This window comes from Triticum aestivum, chromosome 5D (assembly GCF_018294505.1).
Source record: "Triticum aestivum cultivar Chinese Spring chromosome 5D, IWGSC CS RefSeq v2.1, whole genome shotgun sequence".
In the NCBI taxonomy this organism is placed as follows: domain Eukaryota; kingdom Viridiplantae; phylum Streptophyta; class Magnoliopsida; order Poales; family Poaceae; genus Triticum; species Triticum aestivum.
In genome coordinates, this window is record NC_057808.1 from 453,531,802 (window position 1) to 453,553,626 (window position 21,825).

Genomic DNA, 21,825 nt, shown 5'->3' on the forward strand with positions numbered 1-21,825 from the left:
GCCCTCAAAAACATCTATAAAAACAAGACCATTCATGTATGTTCCCTTCTTTATTGGCTTTACTTCTTTGAACTTGTTCTAGCAAAACAGGGGGAGAACATAAGTACGATTACTCTTTGCAAGTGAGTCGAGCATTCTATGACATTTTTGGCTATGCCGACCCTTGCATGTATCCGTCTATCTGATAAACCAAGACACATTCATGTTTGTTTTTCTCCAACCCCTCACTTGTCTGAACACCCACACAATAAATGCATAAACGAAATGTAACATAGAAGCTAAAAACAGAGCAGGTTGTTAGTCCACACAACAATTTGACATCTGAGAGTAACGGCCATGAGTGTGTATATATAAGCTGCAAGGATGAAAGAAAGCGTGACTAAGGATTTGAAGAAGGCATGGCATCCATTTGGTTCCACAATGCGTTCATTTGGCACTATTTCTGTGACGGTCACGCTTTCCAGCTTCTTTAACCAAACATGCGTTTTTCTCCAATCCCTCATTTGAGTTTGAACGCCTACACAATAAATGCACCAAAGAAAAATAGTTTAAATATAAAGTTTAGGCTGGGGGTTGTGCAACTTGAATGAGAACTAATTCTGGCCAACACGATACTTTTCCATCCGAGCAACAGCCATCGAACTTTCGAATGTATAGAGTCGGAAAAAACATGACAGATGGTTTGAAGAAGGCATGGCATCCCTTTGATTGCACACTTTGGTACCATTTTTTTTTAATGTTCACACTATCCAGCTCGTTGTAATCCGATTTGTGTGCACTAGAGAGAGAATGACCAATCCTAGTGATTGCACTCCAACAGTTCTATCTGGCCATGCAAAATTTAAACATAGGATTCCACCTAGGGATGCAGAGCGGCACCCGATCTGCCCCGCTTCATAGTATAAATAGATCACATTAGCTATAACTTCCCCACCCAGATTTAGCTTAGTTTGAACCATTTCCCTACTTATGCAGGATATGCAGGACGCCCGCTTGCATCCCTAATTCCACCTAATTAACCTAGAACATTTTACTACATGATTAAAAAGCTAAAACCTGCAGAAAACTCAAAACAGAAAGCAAGACTAGTCCTATAAGCTAGATAAACCCTAACCCAGAACACTTACAGGATTAACAAATTAACGACAAATTACCAGTTGATAGCATCACACGAACCCGATCGCTGTTTGGGACGCATAGCCCTAGAAGCCACCCACATTCCAGAAACATAAAAGCATATTAAGAAAATAACATATATTTGGTCCTAACGCAAAATGGCACATCTGGTTGGATCTTCTGCTGCAGGCACTCCAAAGCCGTCGCTCAAGTTGTGGGTCATTCTACACATGGTGGATCATTCTACACATGCACTTAGCTCATTGGGGGTTGGGTAATTAAAGAGGAGAGAAATGATGGCTTGCACCTTTCCAATGCATTTTTTACTCCACTCCATAATTTATCCTAAAATTTCTATATGTACACTTTTCACCGGACGGAGGGATGCCTGTAGCAGAAGATGGAGGTTTCATCATGATTGAGTATGACACGACGAATGTCCAGTATGTTATTCACATGAATCAGCACAAGCATTCGAGCAGCATATATGTTGCTTATCTGAAGGTTAGGTTCAGTCTGGATGGATAGTGCACTTTGAGAACGGAGCGTAGTGGAGATCTTGGTGACAGAGTGGTTTTCAGAAAAGGTGCCATTGATTATGCAATTTGTATAAGTACAGAAGCTACTTTGCCCTCCAATCTTATGTAGTAGTACTGACACACGGAAGTGTCAAGGGCTCCAGTTCCAAGCATTAGCTGACTAATATCAAAAGAAGTTGACGAACCCAAGAATCTGCGGTAGTGGGCATTTTTCCTCTGCGTCTTGTGCACTGGTAGAATAAACGTCTATGTACAAAGCATGATGGTGCCAACACTCCAAATTTACACCACTTTCGCCTATGGGTGACTTTGTCGAGCACCAGTGCTGTGGGCAGGTTCCTCGTACGCCCCCGGGGCAGCAGTGTATATTCAGTAGCAATTGCAGCTACAGTGCGCTACTACAGCTAGCGTCAACGAAGAAACCACACCCCACGCCTCAGGGCATGACCCTGGCAGCCCTGGGCCTGGCTACGCCCCTGTCGAGCAGGCTGGTGTGGTCAGGGCATGCATTGTCAAAGTTAGCTGCCTTATAATGCTTCCTGATGATCCACCATGGATCATGATCCGTGGAGCAGCGGTACCCTTGCAAGGCGATAGCATGGATTGGAAGTCAAGTGTCACCAACCTAGTAGATTCACGCGTTCGTCCATTTGTAATTTGTTTTTCTCCAATCCCTCACTTGAGCCTGAACGCCCACACACTAAATGCACAAACAAATTGTAACATGGAACCTGAAAACAGAGCAGGTTGTGGCCAATGTGCTATATATATATAGGACTGAAGAAAGCGTGACTGAGAATTTGAAGGCATGGCATCCTTTGATTCCACAAATGCATTCATTTGGCACTTTTTTTTGTGATGATCACACTTTCCAGCTTCTTTAACTTTTTGGCCCTGGCTTCTGAATCAGTGACATTTCTGGTCACACTTGCGTATTTCTATCATTTGTGTTTGGACGCCTCGACAATAAATGCACCAAAGAAATATAATTTAAATTTAAATTTTAGGCTTGGGGTTGTGCAACTTGTCTGAAAATTTTAAAAAGAAAACACTGCATGTTCTGGCCAACACGATAGTTTTCTATCTGAGAACAACCATCAAACTTTCGTACATATATTGTCAAAAAAAGCGTGACTCATGTTTGAAGCAGGCATGACATCCCAATGACTCCATATGGCGTTCATTTGGTACCCTTTTTTTTATGGTCGCACTATCCAGCTTTTTATCATCCAATTTTGTGTAAACTAGAGAGAGAACAACCAACCCTAGTTATTGCACTCCAACAGTATGGGAACATGATCTGGCCAATGCAAAATTGAAACATAGAATTCCACCTAACCCAGAATATTTTACAGGATTAAAAAGCTAAAACCTGCAGAAAACTCAAACAGAAAGCACGATAAGTCCCGAGGTTCAGCCTAACCCAGAAAACTTACAGGATTAACAAACTGAAGACAAATTACCAGGTGATAGCATCACATGAAACCTATCGCCGTTTGGGAGGCATAGTGATAGCGCTAGAAGCCCCCACATTCCAGAAACATAAATAAAAGCATATTAAGAAAATGACATGTATTTGGTCCGAAAGCATGATGGCACGCAAGGATGGATCTTCTGTTGCAGGCACTGCAGATCCATCGCTCAAATTGTTGAGTCGTACTGTTCTAGCCGAGGATGTCAAACTTAACTCAGGCTTGTTGATTGCTCGCTCGATGCTTTGCAAGCTCAGTTGATTCACCATGCCTCATTGTATAATGAAATAGAATGTTAACAATATCATAACTTTGATTTACAGACCCACATGTCATTCTTTGGTCAGCGCATTTGGCACTTTGATGTATGGATCATCATAACTCGGAAGGGCCTCTATTATGGCATCTCTGCATTGATGGAAACAGAAAAGATACTCAGCCTGTGCTGCAAAGCTTGATAACAGGTCAATCGAAGACATTGAGCCTTGTTACCTGTTAGCAAATGGTTCCGCCTTATCTTCTCTTAAAGAACTACCAGCTGCAGTATCTGTGACCAAGATAGTCAAACATGAAAACAGGTAACAGAAGGTGGCAGACAGACAGAATAAAAGACATGGGCAACATAATTGCTTAGTGGAATTTCTAGGAACGCTGATAGCTTAAAAGAAAGCTGTATGTTTGTACAACAAATGCAACCCAAGGGAGCAATATTATAGTATGATCATTTAAGCAACATAAATGTATGTAGATGAACGAACTTATTTTGTACAGAAAACAATAATTCAGTGAGCATGTACAACAATTGATCCACCAATGTCCATGTGTGCTATGCAGCCGGGATACTGTGTGGCTCCTTTCATCCACTACAATTTTGCACAGGACGCCACGCAACAGCATCTCAGCTGCCTTGCTGAGGACTGCATGTTGGTGGATCAATTATTGCATGTGTTCACAAGGTTTCATTTGTACCACATACCATGAACGAAAGCATACAATGTTAGAAACAATGAATTAAATTAGTCAAAGAAGAAAGTAAATAGATATTTTTTTGTCACAACTCAGATGGCTCACTGTCTTGTTCTGCTACATATTAATATTCAAAATTAGTTGTTACAAACATAAATAATTCATGAGATTCTTTTTGTTCTTCTCTAATCCTTCAATTTCAGGTCTGTTCCCTATATTATACATCAAGTCAAGAGAACTTAAAAAGTCGCCGTGCAGTCAGAGAATCTGGGTACAGAGAGAAAAAGGGTTATAAAGTATGGACTGTGACTATTGTCAAGTGTGGTACTACCGAACACATACATATCAAGATTCAAGAGCACATGCATACTGTTATAATGAACTTGTCTAATAAAAAATGGATATAATATTATGAACTGCAGAATAGCATAAAACAGAGCTGAGACATCCTGAAGCAAATGCCTAATTTTGTTAGTTAAACACTACAAGACATTATACTTTGTCATAGCTATTGAGATTATTTTGAGGGGTCTTGCTATACCATATGGCATGATCAATGTACAGTATGTTATTCACATGAATCATCATAAGCATTCAAAATTGTCTTTCGACTAAGAGGCACTAGCACACTAGTAAGTGATAAGCAACCAGCCAACCATCCTACATGGAAATGTGAAGAGTTACATGGATGAGTACCAGCTCTAAGTGAAGGCTCAATGGACTCAAGATCAACCGCTTGAAGTTGCCCAAACCTGCAAGGAAAAGAGAGAATAAGTATTTCTAACTGCTTCTAATGGGATTCATAAACATAAGTTCAGTCCCCCAAATCAAGCATGGTTTCTCACAGCCCACCTAAACAACAACCACCACAAAGAGCACAATTTGCACTTATTGTTACAGACTCCATCAATCCCAAGTACCAGGTAGCAAATGCAAGTTTTGAATTGTGCATAAAGAGGGGGAGAAAAATATAAGGGGTCCTGAATTACCAGTCCACCACCTGCTGAATCTTGGGCGCGAACTCCTCAGCCTAGCGGTCCAACAGGCAGCAAATCATCAGCCTCCACGCAGCGCACGGGAAGTGGTTCCCTTCGAGAGTGAGAGAGTAAGAAGCGCGCTGACCTCTTGCGGCGAGAGAGATATGCGGGCGGAGTTGGCGAGGCGGGGAAGGTCCGGCGGCTCCAGGGGCCCCGGCCCCACGGTGGGCGCTGCGTTCGGGGAGGAGGAGAGCGGGCGCCGCCGCAGCAGAGACCACCGGGTGCTCGGCGAGGCGTGCCCCGGCGGCGCGGCGGCCCAGCGGAGCCTGGGAATGGCCGAGGCGGCGGCGGAGAGCATGGCCGTCGTCGCTGCCGGCGATGCTAAAAGGGAGGAGGGGTTTGGATTTGGACCAGAGGCGATCCGAGCGGATTATCCACTGCTGGCGTTCTCCCCTCTCCATGTGCGCCGTCCGATCTGTACTCTACGGACGTGATGAGGGCTGCGACATTTGCGGTCGCTTGATGGAGCTCTGGCTGGGCTTCATGGATCCACCTCGCCTGCTGGCTGGCTGGGCCGCGCCACCGATTTGCTGGTGTGCGAGCCTCGTCACGGTTCACGTGGCAGATTTTGCATATAAACATTTATTTAGATTAATTAATAATCACCCAGGTTTTCAAATTATATAAGATGTTCTATATTGTTTTGAATCGGATGTATATAGACGTGTTTTATTGTGTCTTGTGAGGTATCTTGTGTCTTGGTCTCTTCAATCGGATTTTTTTGCCAATTCCTTGGGAGGTCTCTTGTGCTTTGGTCTTCCAAGAAGCAAAATTTGGTATCTCTATCTACTGCCGAAGTAGAATACGTTGCGGCCGGATAAAATTGTGCTCAGTTACTATGGATGACACAAACTCTTAAGATTATGGCATGAATGTGAGACATGTCCCATTAGTATGTGACAACGAGAGTGCTATTAAGATTCCACGCAGTTCCGTTCAACATTCTCGAACTAAGCATATTGATGTTCATCACCACTTTATATGTGACCATGTGGCTAATGGTGGCATTGACCTTAAGCATCTCTGTACCGACAAACAAGTGACGGATATCTTCACAAAACCACTTGATGAGAAGAAATTTTGACCCTTGAGGAGTGAGTTAAACATTCTTGATGTTTCCCATGTGAACTAGAAACTCAATTGGATGCATGCAAGGATATGAGCTTTCATGATTAATCCTTAATATTTCTCTTATGATGGACTATCTTATACCATGGATACATTGCTTCCTTGTATTGCATCTAACCCCGTCTAGGTACTTGGATGAGCTACATTCTACAAGATTGCTTCAACTCATAACTTGAGCAGTCTCACATGAACCAAGTATCAAAGACTCCCTTTGCTGTGTTTAAGGAACAAGACAGCCACAAGTATCCTTTGACAACATATGATTCAAATCTTCACTCTTATCAATCTGGGTATATACATGTTGTTCCTTGCATGACTAATTAGGAAGATGAACTTCAACTTCAATGGATTGCTCCCAACTCATGGTGGACATCATCGTCCTTGTGCATCCACAACAAATTCAACTCACGATATCGTCAACAACAAACCCCAATGTAATTCCTCAAATCTAAGAGAAGTTTTACTCCAAGTCATGAGCCACAGCAACTCTAGAAGATGTGAATGCATTGAAATGCTTAAGCGAAAAATGTCAACCCCATTTGAGCTTAAACGATGAGTACAACCTATGATCAAGTGTTCTCACTTGACTCCTAAGTCAATGTACTCAAATATAGATGACTTAGTGGCTGACCCTGTCTTAGTTGAATTTTTGCATTTCCTTTCTTTTTGTGTTTCATATTTGTCTTTTATGTTCATGTTTTTCTTGTGATCTCATTTGGAAAAAAACTTTCATAAAAAACCCAAAACTTCTTTGATTTTATCTTCTTTCTATTTTCTCAATCAATTCATTGCAAATCCATTACTGGTATAATTGCAAAGTGAGCTAAGTCTTGACAAAACCTACTTTATCATGTGCAATTGGTCTCTCCGATCAAAACTCCTTGGTGGCACCATGTCAAATTTAACTAATGCATAGCAGTTCTTCATTTTGACCGACAAGAACTGGCTCTGTGACACCAATGTAATCAATCAGAAGATCCAAGCCTCTGTTGAAGCTTCAGAATTTCCAATTAATATTTTTTTGGAGACACTGAAGTGCATAAGAAGAAGAATGTTTTGCCAAGAAAGTTACATCTATTTTCTCCAGCTCCACTCAATGATCCTCCTCTACAAAGAATTTCCAACTATAATTCTGCTTCATGTGCAAGTCCAGGCCCCTTACCATTTGACCTACAAAAACAAGAAGAATAAACCCTTCTTGGAAATTGATTTCAAAGGGGGAGAGATACACACATCAAAGCTTATCGAACTTCAAAGCATAGCAATAGAGAAAATAGAAGATGAGAGATATATGTTTCTAGTGGGGAGAAACATATGAACATATTTATGGTTATTGATTTATCTTATACGTAAGGTATATACCAGTGGCAGATGGCTACAGATGCCCATTGCTGATAGCCATTTGTGTCTGCCACCGATAGCAATATCTGAAGTAGTGACGATCAACTGATGGAAGAGGCATTAGGATTAACATGGGTCTCATTACATTCACGCTTTCTTTACAATTTTTTGTTACGGTCACGTACCTCATGATAGGCTGGACGGGTTGCATCAAGGGATGAATCAGTAGTGGAGTATTTGGTCTGCTTGGGCTGGACCTCCTCATATGCTTCTTGTATAGTGCCGCGGCTCACACTCTCCTGCTTTGTGAGACGGTCGGTTGTGAGTAGTTTGCATAGAGCAACTCCTGCTATAGCCTCCATTTTCTCTACTCTATAGACACCATCATGAGTGCATCTAAGAAAACACCATTATGAGGGTGTTGAGGGGGTCCATGTTATGTGTGTGTGTGTGTGGGGGTGGGGGGGGAGGGGAGGAGGGTCTCATTTTTAGGTACCGGCGACAGAGATGAGGAAAACAAAAAATAAGTTGGTGGCGACCTGACATGAAGGAGAAAGAGGTGGGCATCCCTGATATGAGGAGGAGAGGGTCTTGGAGACGCGGGGGGGGGGGGGGGGGGGGGGACGGGGGGCGACAGAGATGAAGGTGACAGAGGAAACTTCAAGTAGAATGCCAGAGACATGAAAGGAGAACGGTGGGACTAGCGGAGGAGGGATTGGCCCAAGCCACGAGCCCCTTCTTGATGTTGTCTAGTAAGATTGACGGTGGCGCTCCTTTGTTGCGGAAAGCACGCGTGTTTCTCTCATTCCATATATATAGACCATGAGACGAGTATGGCTCCGTTTTCTTTTTTTTCAAGGACTTGCCTGTAACTTTTCATTCTCATAAGAAAGTAAAAAATAAAGGCTTATTTTATCTAGCATATGACCTTGGGCTTTTCGAAAGAAAAAAAAAACATGAGCAATGAACAAATGTAAGCCAAGGAGGGGAGTTGATCGTTATCACTGGTTTGGTGTAGGCGGGGAGAAGGAGGAGCCGTTGTGGCCTGCCCACGTCTTTGTGGTAGGGAAGCCATTCCATCGCATCCGCCCGTTGCTCCTACTGCGGGTGCGGTGCGGTAATCATGATTTTGTTGGCCACTAAACTAATGATGACCATCATCCTAAAGCGGCAGCCATGTGGGCCGATACCGTCGCTAATCCGGCCAGAGTGCTCCGGCTCCTGGCCTATCGGCTAGGCCAGACAGCAGCCGCCGCCCTAGCTAGCTAAAAAAAGATAAATGTTATCCGAAGCAATCCCATTCTTCTTAGCTCTTGTAGCCATCACCGCCCTTTCTGGTGAAGAAGAAAGACAGCCAGACGTTGGATCCGGATGACAGGACAGCCGTCGGATCGGAACGTCAAACATTTTTTGCGCGTGCGTGAATGGAACGGGGAAGCAAGCGCGCGAGCGAAGCCAAGCAAGCAACGTAACAAGACCCAGCTGGGGCCCACCAGGCAGCTGGAGAAGGGCAGCTACAAACTCAACGCGGAACGGAGCGGGCAGTCCAGTCCACCGAGCCAGAAAAACACAGAGGAGAGGAGAGGAGAGGAGAGGAGAGGAGCAAAAGTTTGGTTTCGTCCGTGCCCCCGTCCCCCGAGCGCCTCTACCTCCCGCCGCCGCCCCCGCCCGTCTGCCATTAAAAGCCGAGTGGTGGCGGCGGCCTTTCCTCCTCACCTCACGGTCGCGGTCACGGGCGACCACCGCCTTCGACGCCGGTCTCTCTCGCGCCTTGATTGCCTCCCGTCGCAGGTATGCATGCATTCATTCCTGCCACCGCTCCATCGCCGTCATGGTTGGTTGCGGCTTCTGGCCGCATCTCTACGCCGCTTCATATATATGCTCCACGTCTTCTTTGGTCGGTGTCTACGAACTCATCTATCTATCCGTAGGATTTCGCGGTGCGTCCATTGCGTTGCGGCGTGGCCGGTTCCAGGAGCAATCACCATTCACCACTTGTTTTCTCAACCCATTTAAATAAGCTCTCATACATAATTTGCTTTCTGGAATCCAGTTACAGTAGTATCTCGCCGGACGACAACAAATTAGTGTACAGTCCCATGCTTCTTAACCTCGTTTTGTTCTCTGGAGGAATATATTCGCTTACTACTACCAGCAGTCCGTATCACATTGCATGCCCCAGCCGTGTTAGTTTCGTCGTCTTCTTTGTTGTCTTGTGTACTGTAGTACTCCATAGCTAGGCTGTAGTTGTTGTTGCTTTGCAGCCTTGTATCGTGTTTCAAGCCACTGAACTTCACTGCAATGCCAAGATGGGGGAATGAACGAAACCCCGCTGCGGATTAGTTCTCTTTACTTTTGCGGTGTTTTTTTAAAGAAAAAGGTCGCTGGTTAGCAACTCAATCTCTGAGAGTCAAATGCCTTGGCCTTTTAGTATCCAGTTAGCATAAAATATATATTTTTGCGGGGAACATAAAATTTTTTATTCTGGAAGGAATGGGTATTCACCATCTGCTTGGTTTGATGCTTTCAATACTCTACTTTGTATTCATAGTCAGCGCTCATTTGATTGTAATATTATTTCCAAGATTAGCCGCAATGAATGTTGATTACAAGATTAGCTGTGTTTAGTGTACTTGATGTCGATTTCAAATCATAATTATTGCAATTAGTATTTATTTTTTAAATTATTGATGATGCGATAGATACATCATTACAACAGCATGAGACGTTGGATATACTCGTACGTGGTTGAATGGCCTAAATTATTTGGATTCACCAAACAGGTGCTTTTATAAGTGGGGATTGATAGTAGATGAGCAGACTTGATCTCCGGTGAGGGGGTTGATCTGCCATTTCCTTTCGCAGAAGCACTGACATGTCTTGTAGAGAGAGAGAGAGAGAGAGAGTACTGAATCCACATAGGTGACCCCATCCGGATATGACTGACAAATCGGATGCATTCCTGGATACTCGTAGAAAATTCCAGGGCGAGTGAAAACAGCTGTCCACGTACCAAGCCTTACATCTATTCCTAGCATTTGTCGCCTTTTCCCAATTCCAGGGGTACGTACAGTACAATCTACTCCCTCCGTCTCATAATGTAATGTCTCGTAATGTAAGACGTTTTTGGAGTTCAAAGTGAACTGCAAAAATGTCTTACATTATGGGACAGAAGTAGTACTAGTAAGTAGGGGGAGCCAAAAAACCTGAACCGCAACCGATAGCTGGCTCAACATATGTGATCACATGTTCACATCCGCAGCGGGGTGGTGGTTGCAGACTTCCAGTGGAGAAGAGGAAGTAGGATGCAACGACCGGCACGCGTGTACGTAAGCTTGCTTTCGTTCATCCTTCTTGCCGCTGATGATGACCACGTTTAGGGTTGTCGCCGCCACTAGTACTAGTAGCAGAGTCCAAACAAACCAATCCTTTCACGTCGGCGGCGACGGACGGGGCGGGCCCGGGCCGCGGCTAATCCGTCCAAGGTGCTCCGCTCCGCGCTAAAAAGCCCTAGCTGGGCAGCTAGCTAGTAGCTACAGCCGTTCTAGTCACGATAGATAATAATAAAATCCAAAACAAAAAGATTGCGCATGCACCAAACTACGTACGTCCTACTCACTCAGATCTCGGTCGATGGATGGATGACAGCCACCGGAGGCCGTCGGCCGGCCGCCACGCTGCCGTGCACGTGAAGAGAATAAACTATTTTTTAGATTTTTTTTTTGAGGGCAACTTTTTTTTTAGATGAGTGAAGAGAAGAAACAAGCAACGGAACGGAACAGCTGCCGGTCCAATCCAATTATCTCCTGCTCCGACCCTGGGCCGTGGGCCCGGCCAGGTGGGAAAACGGGACGGACGGGAAAGCCCGACGCGGAACCGACAGCGGAAGGAGAGAGAAAGGCGGAGCGGAGTGCGATTTGATTTGAGTCTCCCCTCCCCTCCCCTCCCAACCCAGCCAAAGCAAAGCAAGCGCGGCACGACCGACCCACAACCCCCACCCCACACCCTACCGTAGCCCAGCCCCAGCCGACCGCCTCCACTCCGCGCTGCCCACGCGACGCGTGCCCGCCGCCTCGCCGCCGCCCGCCATTAAAGGCCGGCCAAGTGCGACTGCGGGGCTCCACCTCTCCTCTGCCTGCGCGCCTCCCGCTCGTGCTCTGCTCCGTCGTCGTCCACTCGCTTCGGCCGCCGCCGCCTCCTCTCCTCTTCTATCCGGCCCGCCCACCCATGCAGGTATTAACCCCGCCCCGCCGCCCCATTCATTATTGCTGCGCCATCTGGTAGTGCCTCTTCTTGCCCGCTCCATTCTTTCGCCGTTCCCTTAACTTGTCCATTGATCAATCCATCACGATCCCCTTGCCCGTGCGTTTCCTTCTCCAATAAGTATCATCATCATTTCCTTTCGAGGAGCAATCAAGGATCGTTTCTTGAGGCTTCGTGTTTCTGCGCCCCCGAATCCGCTATCTCTCCCTCCGTACGTCTGCGCGCGGGACCATGAGAAACTGACAAGAAAGTGCGGATACATCTCTGCTATTCCTTTTATTATCTCGTTATCATAGTTCGATTCTTGCGGGAATAGATTCGCCTAGTCCATGTCCTAGGCTGCGTATGCTTCTCCTCTTAATTTCTGCACCTTTCCAGTGCTTTCCAGTCTTCTCTTCTGTCTAGCTCAAACATTCATTCGCCGCAATGCCAAGGAATAAATATCACTTCATGAATTATTCTCTCACAGTTTGCCGATTCCTTCTGAGGCGGGGTTTACCTGTGGGTTAAGTTACTCAGCCCCCGAATAAAGTCAAATGCCTTGGCTTGTTGTTATCCGGTTAGTAACCTAATATATAATGTTTGAATCTTGGGGGGGTGGGCACCGGCGTTCTTTCAGAATAAGACAGTGATGGTGTCTTATCCTCGCCGCTGTGATACGAGTTCAGTTATTTTCATTTTATATTATTCAAAGTCAACCCTCGTCTTATTTGCACACTTATTCTGTTTCTTTTTTATTTTCTTTGAACAAGTCTGTGTCTGTCTTTTGGATACTCTTAATTCACATATATGATCACATTTCAATATCTGTCTCAGACTCTAGGTTAATGCATGCAAGTCTGTTTTTCATTATAACTTATAAGTATATATATGTTATTCCTCAAGAGAGTGTGATTCCTTGTTTAAATTAGTTACTTCGTTTGTGCAAATCTCCGTGACAACTATGATAACGAGTAATTTTTTTTATCTCGATCGTTATAATAGTTCGATTCCTGCAGAACAGATTCGCTTAGTCCATGTCGTAAGCTGTGTATGGCTTTCCTCTTTCTCTACCTTTCCATTGCTTTTCAGTCTTCTCTTGTGTCTCAAACACTAATTCGTCGCGATGCCGAGGAATAAACATCAATTCATGAATTATTCTATTCCTGTTTGCGGATTCTTGCTGAGCTGGGGTTTAAGTTAACGGTGGGTTAAGCTATTCAACCTCTGAATAAAGTCAGATTCCTTGGCTTGTTATTGTCCAGTTAACTTACAGTATATATTTGAACCTTGGGGAGATGGGTACCCCGTTCTTTCACAGCCGGATAGTGATGATACCTTCTTCTGGCTGGTGTCACACGCTCCATTATTTTCATTTTTGACTGAAAGTCAGCTCTCGTCTTATTGTAAGCCGATCCACTTGGTGCACAGTTGGTCTGTTCCTTTTTTTTCTTTGAAGAAGTCTCTGTCTGTCTTTCGGATGTTCTTGATGCACATATATGATCACATCTCAGTATCTGTCACAGACTCTCAGTTAATGCATGCAAGTTTTTTTATTATTATAAGTATATGTTATTCCTCAAGAGAGTGTGATTTCCTTGTTTAAATTGGTTACTTAGTTTGTGCAAATCTGTGTTAGTTTGGGTAAAATAATCTGAGCGTGGTCGCTTTATCTGTAAACGAAGCGAAAGCCTGTTTTCTAAAATTTGGTTAAATTGATTCAAGACTCATATTCATATTAAATGGTTACTGCATATAAAGAGTACATCTGAAACATCCTTTCTTGGTTTACAGAGATGATATTGCAACCAGGATTTATGTTACTGGACTGCAAAAGTTTAAATGTCCAATGAATTATTGGAATTTTAGTATGGAGTTTGACGACATTTGTTAACATAAAGTTCTGTCCAAATTGGAAATTTCATCTGGTAACACTAACTCTGGTTACCGAAAAATTCCGACTGTTAACAAAAACCCTGATTGCAGTTACAATCATATTGAGTATACAGTAGTGTGCTTGATTTACTGTTGCTTTACACTGTGCATCAACTCTTTTAACTTTCCAACATAGTTTCCTCACGAATGCTTGGCTCTACCTATTTTTTCAGGCTTTTCGGTAAGCAAGATGAAGTTTGGTTCAATATATGAGGAGTACCTCAGGGCAGAGCAGGACAAATATCTTGCTAAATGCTCCCATGTAGAGTACAAACGTCTCAAGAAGGTATTGAAGCGATGCCGACTCGATCGCTCATTGCAAGCAGATGGCACCAACGGTGAGCAGCAGGAGGACAGGAGCGACGATTCTTCAGATGCTTGCGACTGCAATTCTTGCACATGTATGCTCAGCCTCTAGTGGCTACCCATTATCCCATCTTTCCCTTTTGTGCGAAGTCCTGTCCAGGATGTAAATTTGATGTAGAACTAAGAAAATTTTAGGGCAGTCATATCTTCTGATAATAATAAAAGTATTTTGTATACGCCAAATGATGTTTAAGCTCACTATCTGTTATACTCTGCAAATTAGAAGCACCAAAAAGGATACCGGCAGTAAATCTCCCCTTTTTATCAAAGATTAGGTGGTCCGATTTCCATTTGTGCAATCTGGTGCTCTAGTTTTCTGCCATTCTTCCTTTCTGCGTGAGGGAGAATCTAATTTCACTTTCTAGAATATTTGGTTCCCTGTTTATCAGGTCCATTTGATAGCTGTGAAGCCTTACAGATTTTAGTGCTGCTGATCTACATTTACAGCCAGACCAGTTATCTTTGTTTTCTTTGATTTGGTTGATATTACACTTACTGTTTTCACATTTTTTTTTCTACCGAGTCTACTCCTTGTGCTACTGGTATCCTGACTTGTGATATCTTCTTGTCCAGTGTGTGATCAGATGTTCTTTACAGAACTCACCAAGGAGACTTCAGATATAGCTGGCTATTTCAGCTCTAGAGTACAGCATCTTCTAAATCTTCATGTTCCTTCAGGATTGCAACGGTATATATGGCGCGTACGTCAATGCTTCATAGATGATCAACAAATCATGGTTCAAGAAGGCAGACTGCTAGTCAACTATGTGACTATGAATGCTATTGCTATTCGCAAAATTCTCAAGAAATATGACAAAGTAATTTGCTTGTCTCTCAACTGTCATTGTGCATCTTCAGGATCTTCCTGCTGACATGCTGTTGATTTTGCAGGTACATGGCTCTGTTAGCGGTAGAGATTTCAGGAGCAAGATGCAAAGTGAGCATACTGAACTGTTGCAGTCACCTTGGCTGATCGAGCTGGGTGCTTTCCATCTGAACTGTGATAGTTCAGACATTGATGAACCAGTAGGGTTCTTCAAGAACGGATTCTTCAAGAATTTTTCCTGTGACTTGACAGGAACACAGCCAGTAATGACAATGGCCATTTCTGAAACTATCAAATATGACTACAGTCTAACTTGTCCAATTTGCTTGGTAAGATTTTGTTTTTGTTAAATTTCTTCACCTCCTTATATACTTTAATGACCTTGTTCCTAAGTATGAAAACGGCAACTGCTAACCTACTAGTTTGCACTAACAAGCAGTACATCTTTGTTCATCACTTGTAATGTCATTGCTACAATATAAGTTCTTTTTTTGTGTAGCCTCTGCATCCATAAATTGTAGAAGTATGATTTTTTTTAAAAGATTTTTTCAACTTATGATTTTTGCCGTTTGCACAGGACACCTTGTTCAATCCATATGCGCTTAGCTGCGGTCACCTCTTCTGCAAAGGCTGTGCATGTGGTGCTGCATCTGTGTACATCTTCCAGGGTGTTAGGAGCGCACCTCCAGAGGCCAAGTGCCCTGTATGCCGAGAGGTATGCGAGCAAGCCTATGTGCTTTTATATGTATCATATCATTGCAACTGCACTGTAAACAAGAACACCGTATTGCTAGCATTTGTATCCATGGTAATAATTGTTTGCGCGCCGTGCACATTTGCTCGTGCCGCCCGATACGAATGAACTTGCTATACAGTCCGGACTAATTGAATTTGTTTTAAATACTTCAGGTTGGCGTGTTTGCTCATGCCGTGCATATGAACGAACTTGACCTGCTCATCAAAACCAGGTAAACTCAAACCTAACCAGCTCTCCCTAGCGCAACAAGAGTTCAGGAAAAGAAACCACACATTTTTCCATCTCTGATTCGCATCTACTGCTTGATCAGGTGCAAAGATTACTGGAGATGCAGGCTACGCGAGGAGCGGACCGAGATGGTGAAGCAATCCAAAGAATACTGGGAGTCCCAGGCCATGCTGTCGATGGGTATCTGAACCACCCCGGCATTGCCATTCTTTGCTTACATTGGTGACATATCGACCGTCAATAACCATCCGGCAGCGCTCGAGTCTCAAGCGTCAAGATTCCTCTAAGCTAGCAGATTTGATCCATTGACTGCTACTTTGCTACTGATCATTACTCTACCAACCAAGCAAGAAGATGTACCCAAAGATAGCAGAGACTGACATAACCAGGGAGGCCAGGGGAAGCATGTTCCCTTCGCTTTCTTTATGTTGCTGCCCACCTGGTCAGACCTGGAAACAGCCCGATCCAACCAATTCCTTTGTTTCTACCTTCTGTACTGTTTGGAATGGTTGTTGTGCTCAGTTTTGCTAATTTTTCCTACCTGTCTACTGCTTTGGTCTCTGCTTTTGAACACGGAATTCCTTCAAGAAACCAGCTGGAATTAGATGCAATCCCCTGCTAGCTGAGTACTCCTGACTCTGTTGATTTCGACATGTCGTACCGATTTGTCTGTTCAGCATGTGCCTACTTCCATCTGCAATGAACCTTGCCATGATACGATTTCAGTGCGACGCTGCATATCCCACTGTCCCACCAAACTGCACAACGCTGTTGGATCGTACGAGCATATGTCGCGTGTGAAGTAGTCACTAAACACTCTTATATTTCTTTACCGAGGGAGTGGTTTCAATCTGCAATTAGAAACAAGCCTGTCGCAAATTGCTCACGGTGTTCAGAATGTCCAAAATGACACCATACCATGCAGTACCGAATTTCTGCTCTGCAAATGTTCACAGAAGGAGCAAAGCTTTCTTGCCGAAAAGACATAATAAATCACCAAAGCGTGCTTTTCTCCCAAGATGATGACATGATGGCACCACACATGAATACACAACAATTGTGGGACAAAGCAAAATTCACCCAATCGACCACGCCAACAGATTCTGTACTGGCAAAAAAGACGCATCAGATACAGTTTGCACGAATGCGCAGCTAATTTCCTTGACATCAACTCATCAGTCATCAATCTTCAAGCAAGTAAAACAACCAGCGATCACTGCACGTCTACACGCGCACTATACAAGCATATAGCCTTTGCTGGTGAGAAATATAAGCAAAAGCGACCCCCCAAAACCCACACTGACAATTTCTGGATCATGGCACAAGGATCCCCCATCCCGCCCTGGGGCCAAAGAGAGATCAACAACTAAAGAATTAAAACAACACCATCTCCGCCCAACCTCCGAATAAGAAAATGCGATTTGATGCAGACTTCCCAACCAACGGCTATGTTATTTACATTCTTCAGATAGGCTTTACTTTCTTCTCATGAGAGTCTTCTGAATCCGAGGGCACTTGTCCAGGAGTATGAGCAAACCCACATTGTTACTTGATAATCCAAATGTATACCTATCCACAAAGTAGATGAGCAATCAATATCAGGAGGCTTTATTGATAAAATAAACATGTATCATGAACTGAATTCCCGCGGAAGGCTCTCATACCTGCTTTGTGATGGCTTCTTTTTCCAAGAGCAAAATAATGCGATGGCCCACTGCAAAAGATGATGATGACAAACATTAAGCTAAGGCAAGAAGCTTTATTGTCCTCAAGAATAGTGGAAATAAAGTGTAAGCATATGGTGACTTCAACAAGGTGCATTCATCTCAGGGTCCAACATAGCAATATAATAAAACAGAACAGAACAACACTAGGTGAAGTAAGAAGGCGCGCACATTGCTGCTGCGATTGAACACCAAAAATAATCCTTATATACCAACCTTACAATCCAGAGGTTCTATATTACTATCCTATTTTGGCTTCGTTCTGATGTTAATTGCACCCAAATGTTCAGAGTTAATCATTTACCAACAGCGTGATTTGGCAAAATTTTATCTCATTTTTTAAAAACAACTAGAACTAGATCTTTAGAGGATATCAGCAAAAACAGGTAGGACTACACGGGATAGAAACAGATTTTGCTGCCTGGCTTGCCCCCCCCTCCCTCCGCGCGGCACACCTTCACCACGGATGCCTCATTAAATACGCACGTACGTGCATTGGCCATTGCTGATGGCACAGGAGAAGGTGAAGCGTTCACATGGCGGATCGGATGACAGTGGCCATGAGACAACCAGGGTGGTCTCATGGCTTTCTGTGTGACCACCACCGCCAATCCACCATCCCTGGCACGCCTATCTCATCACACCACCGCCTACCCGCCGACGACAAATGCTAGGACAGCAGCGAGCAAGCAGGGGAGCCAGCAAACATACAAGAGGATACATCTGTAGATTAGGAGCAGTTTCGATTCTGTCTGGGCTGGCCCTACAAAAACAGGGTGAGCCAATATTTTGGCGAGAGAATCCACTGCCTCTGTTTCACCACCAAGCGGACATGAAATCTGAACTGCGGAACAAATTATATTGGCATGGCTTCCGAAGATTTGGCCTCCATCCAAGTGGGCCAAAATCCTACTGGTCAATGCCAAATTTTTGGTGGGGTAACTCCTGGCTACCATCCAAACAGCCCCCCCCCCCCTCCTTTTTTGACAAAACTCAAACAGCCCTTTAGTGTTCCCCCAAAGCTTGTATGTAGGAGATACAAAAAATTCTTAGTTCCACAGACACGTGCTCGCTAGCACAAAGGTTACATACTCCTATACAATTTTGGCTTCGTCCTAATTTGGAAGTTTGAAAAGAGTTGCAGAAAAGTAACTAGTGACTAGTGGATGGAATTAATCAATTGCCAAAACTCTGCATTTGCTATATTTTCAGTCTCCTATATTAATTAGAACTAGGTCTTATACAGGACAGTACCAAAATCAGCTTGAACCATGGTTATGACAGGACGTTAATAGAAACAAATTGCGCGGCAAACATTCAGCATCATTCCAAACTTCTAGGCCAAAACCCATGCAAGGTTAATGATTTTTTTTATTTGAATCTTGCAAGATCAACGAATCTGCACAGATGCTCCACATCAAATTTTTAACAAACCACCAATGCTTCAGTTCCATAAATTTTCTAATGCAACCTATAAAGCAAAGCCAATTTGTAAAGGTAACAACTGAGACATGCATTCAGTGCAAAGGTAAGTGTCATATCAGCATAGAAGATCACCATACCTTAAACAAGACGGGCTTGGAGAATGTCCCGGCGAGTGCTGTCTTCTTGTCTTCCCTGACCGTTGTATCTGCGACCCCTACAGCTTGCTTTCTGGGCAAATGGTGCGCAACAGGAACAAACCCAGCACCAGTGCCAACTGGAGCGGCGTCTTTGGCTAGCTGTTGCGCAATCTCCCGAAGAAGCATAAGCTGAGCCTTCTCAGTGCGCATTCCCAGCAGAGCCTGGCGCATCGATTCCCGGTCAGCCTCCAGCGCTTCCAGCCTCATGTATAGCGTCTTAATGTCCGGCTCGAGCGCTTCATCTTCGTACTTGTCCAGGACCCTGGCGGTAGGAGCTGCCGCACCTTGATGCACCTTGTCGATCATGTAGACCCTGTCGCTGCCACTGCCAGAATCATCGTCGTCACTTCCCCCTTCTTCGACGCCATATCCAGCAATGGGAGACTCTGGCAACTCATCATCATCATCACAGTGTTCGACAGTCTCCTCATGTAACACCTCGTCAGCAGAAAATCCGCTTGTTTCCTGCCCAGCCGGCTGCAGCAATGCCTCATCTGCATACAGGTGGGCGCCCTCGTCTTCCTCTTCCTCCAGGGACGGTTGACCTAGTATATCCCCATCCTGGCCGTGCTCGAGGAGGCAGATCCGGCGCTCCAGATCCGCGCCCACCGCATCCTCCTCGCTCCCCTCCAGGCCGTCGTCGTAGTAGTACTCCCCGTTGTAGCAGCGGAGCTCGGGGTAGTAGTCGCCGTCCTCGCCCTCGCCCTCGCCCTCGAGGAAGCCGTCGCCGCCGTCCCCACGGCCACGGCCCCGCCCCTCGGCCTCGTCGTCGGCGTCGGGGAGCGGGATGCCGAGGCGGAGGCAGGTCTGCTGGTAGGCGTGGAGCCTGGAGCGGACGCGCGCGAGGTGGCGCGCGCGGCGGGCGACGAGGCCGCGGAGGTGGTCGATCTCGGCGGCGTCGAGCGCCATCTTCTCGTCGGCGAAGCGGCGGAACTGGCGCAGCTCCATCTGCACCTCGGCCTTCTCCCGCTGCAGGCGCAGCATCATGGCCATGGCCTCGCTGGCGGCGCTGGCCGCGGCGAGGCGCTCCTCCTCCACCTCGCCCCGCAGCGCCGCGGCCGTGGCCTGCGCCGCCGCCAGGGCCTCCCGCAGCGCGGCCGTCTCCTCCTCCGCCTCCACCCGCGCCCCCGCCCCCGCCCTGCTTCTCCTCGCCCAGCTTCCGCTTCACGGAGCGCCGCCACCGGACCGCCGCGGACGGCGAGGAGCAGCACGGGCGCGGGGCCGAGTCGGGGTCGCAGTCGTGGTCGTGGTCATCGTCCTCCATGACGGCGGCGACCCGGCGGGCGCGGGGGTTTGGGGGGGGGGGGGGGGGGGGGGGGGGGGGGGGGGGGCGGGGGGCAAACCGCAGTTCTCTCCGCTCTTCTTCTCTTGGCTTTGGATTTGTGTGTGCTTCGATTGGGGGGAATCGGCGATGGTGCGTTTGGTGGTGCGTGGCGTTTCGTGTTCTTTTTGTGCGGCGCGTGGGGTCTCAAGGAGGAGACAATCAGACAACGAAGGAGATTGCGACCAGAGAGGATATTACGGATTTGGAATTCAAATGCTCCAAGTGAACAATCCTTTTTCTTGGGGGAAACTCTTTAACTGAAATATTCGTCTTGTACTAGGAATAGCTACATTGCACTTGCCAAATGGAACAAAAAGGATTTCTTCGACAAAAAGAATTCCCTGCTTGCCTATGGATTTGTCTTGTATGTATACTGCCGAAAAAAGGCTAAAGCTCACTCTCCTAACCTCTAAAAATTGTATTATACACGTTTAATCTACTTTTAGTAGGCTTTCTACGTAGGCATTCGTGTCACCGTTGCCCCCACTTCCCGTCACTACTCGCCGACGCTACACGAATGGAGTTGGTCAACTTCCCGCGGGCACTTCTGGTCCTCCCCACAACCTCCTGTCGATTATTGCTCGACGTTGCCCTGGATTCTTTGTGGTCACCACACCAAAGACGATGTTGGCGTATTCACAACCGTTAATGGGCTCCTACACCCCTCTTTCGGCACCCATTCACCCCCCCCCCTCCCCCTCCTTTCTCTCCCCTTAAAAAACACCCATTCACCTTCCCCTTTCTAAAAAAACAACCATTCACCAACTACCACCACACACGTGTAATTGAGTTGGCGGGAAGGCCGCCACGGGGACCCAGGGAGGTGAATAACCTCCTCACACCCACTGTCCGTCCTCCCCACAACCTCTCGTCACTTCCCCCTCGCAACGTCATCCCGACGCGGTCTCGGCTCCTGTGTGGTCACCACCACCAAAGATGGCGTTGGCATCGCCACCACTGCCCCCTCTTCCACATCACCACCCCTCTTCTCCACGTCCAGCTTTCACTTCATGGAGCATCGTGAACGGTGAGGAGCAACAGGTGCATGGACCGGAATCAGTTGTGGCTACGACGGCTAAGACGTGGTCGTGGTCATCGTCCTCCATGACAACGACGAGCAGGTGCGAGGTTTTGGGATGGTCGTGAGGGCACCAATGCAACCATTAATATGCTCCCACACCTTGGTTTTTGCACCCATTTCA

At 45.8% G+C, this 21,825-nt stretch overlaps 2 protein-coding genes and 1 pseudogene across 3 annotated transcripts; 1 reads left to right on the forward strand and 2 right to left on the reverse strand.

Moving 5' to 3' along the window:
- Positions 1-2,956: 2,956 nt before the first annotated feature.
- On the reverse strand, positions 2,957-5,541 carry LOC123122687 (glutamyl-tRNA(Gln) amidotransferase subunit C, chloroplastic/mitochondrial). Its single transcript, XM_044543003.1, has 5 exons — positions 5,216-5,541; positions 5,083-5,123; positions 4,790-4,845; positions 3,620-3,674; positions 2,957-3,535 (listed from the first exon to the last, which is right to left on the reverse strand). The coding sequence occupies exons 1-5, from the start codon at positions 5,426-5,428 to the stop codon at positions 3,460-3,462; spliced, it is 441 nt and encodes a 146-aa protein (XP_044398938.1). The 5' UTR covers positions 5,429-5,541; the 3' UTR covers positions 2,957-3,459.
- A 3,619-nt stretch (positions 5,542-9,160) lies between these two features.
- LOC123122688 (probable E3 ubiquitin-protein ligase BAH1-like 1) lies at positions 9,161-16,520 on the forward strand. Of its 2 annotated transcripts, none has more exons than XM_044543006.1 (7): positions 9,161-9,390; positions 13,950-14,177; positions 14,716-14,960; positions 15,034-15,297; positions 15,546-15,683; positions 15,878-15,936; positions 16,036-16,520. In XM_044543006.1, the coding sequence occupies exons 2-7, from the start codon at positions 13,967-13,969 to the stop codon at positions 16,139-16,141; spliced, it is 1,023 nt and encodes a 340-aa protein (XP_044398941.1). In that variant the 5' UTR covers positions 9,161-9,390; positions 13,950-13,966; the 3' UTR covers positions 16,142-16,520. The 2 variants fall into 2 exon arrangements, with proteins under 2 accessions (XP_044398941.1, XP_044398940.1); XM_044543005.1 differs by lacking the exon at positions 9,161-9,390 and adding an exon at positions 11,539-11,832.
- Positions 16,521-17,028: 508 nt separating this feature from the next.
- On the reverse strand, positions 17,029-20,606 carry LOC123122689 (myosin-binding protein 7-like; annotated as a pseudogene).
- Positions 20,607-21,825: the final 1,219 nt, after the last annotated feature.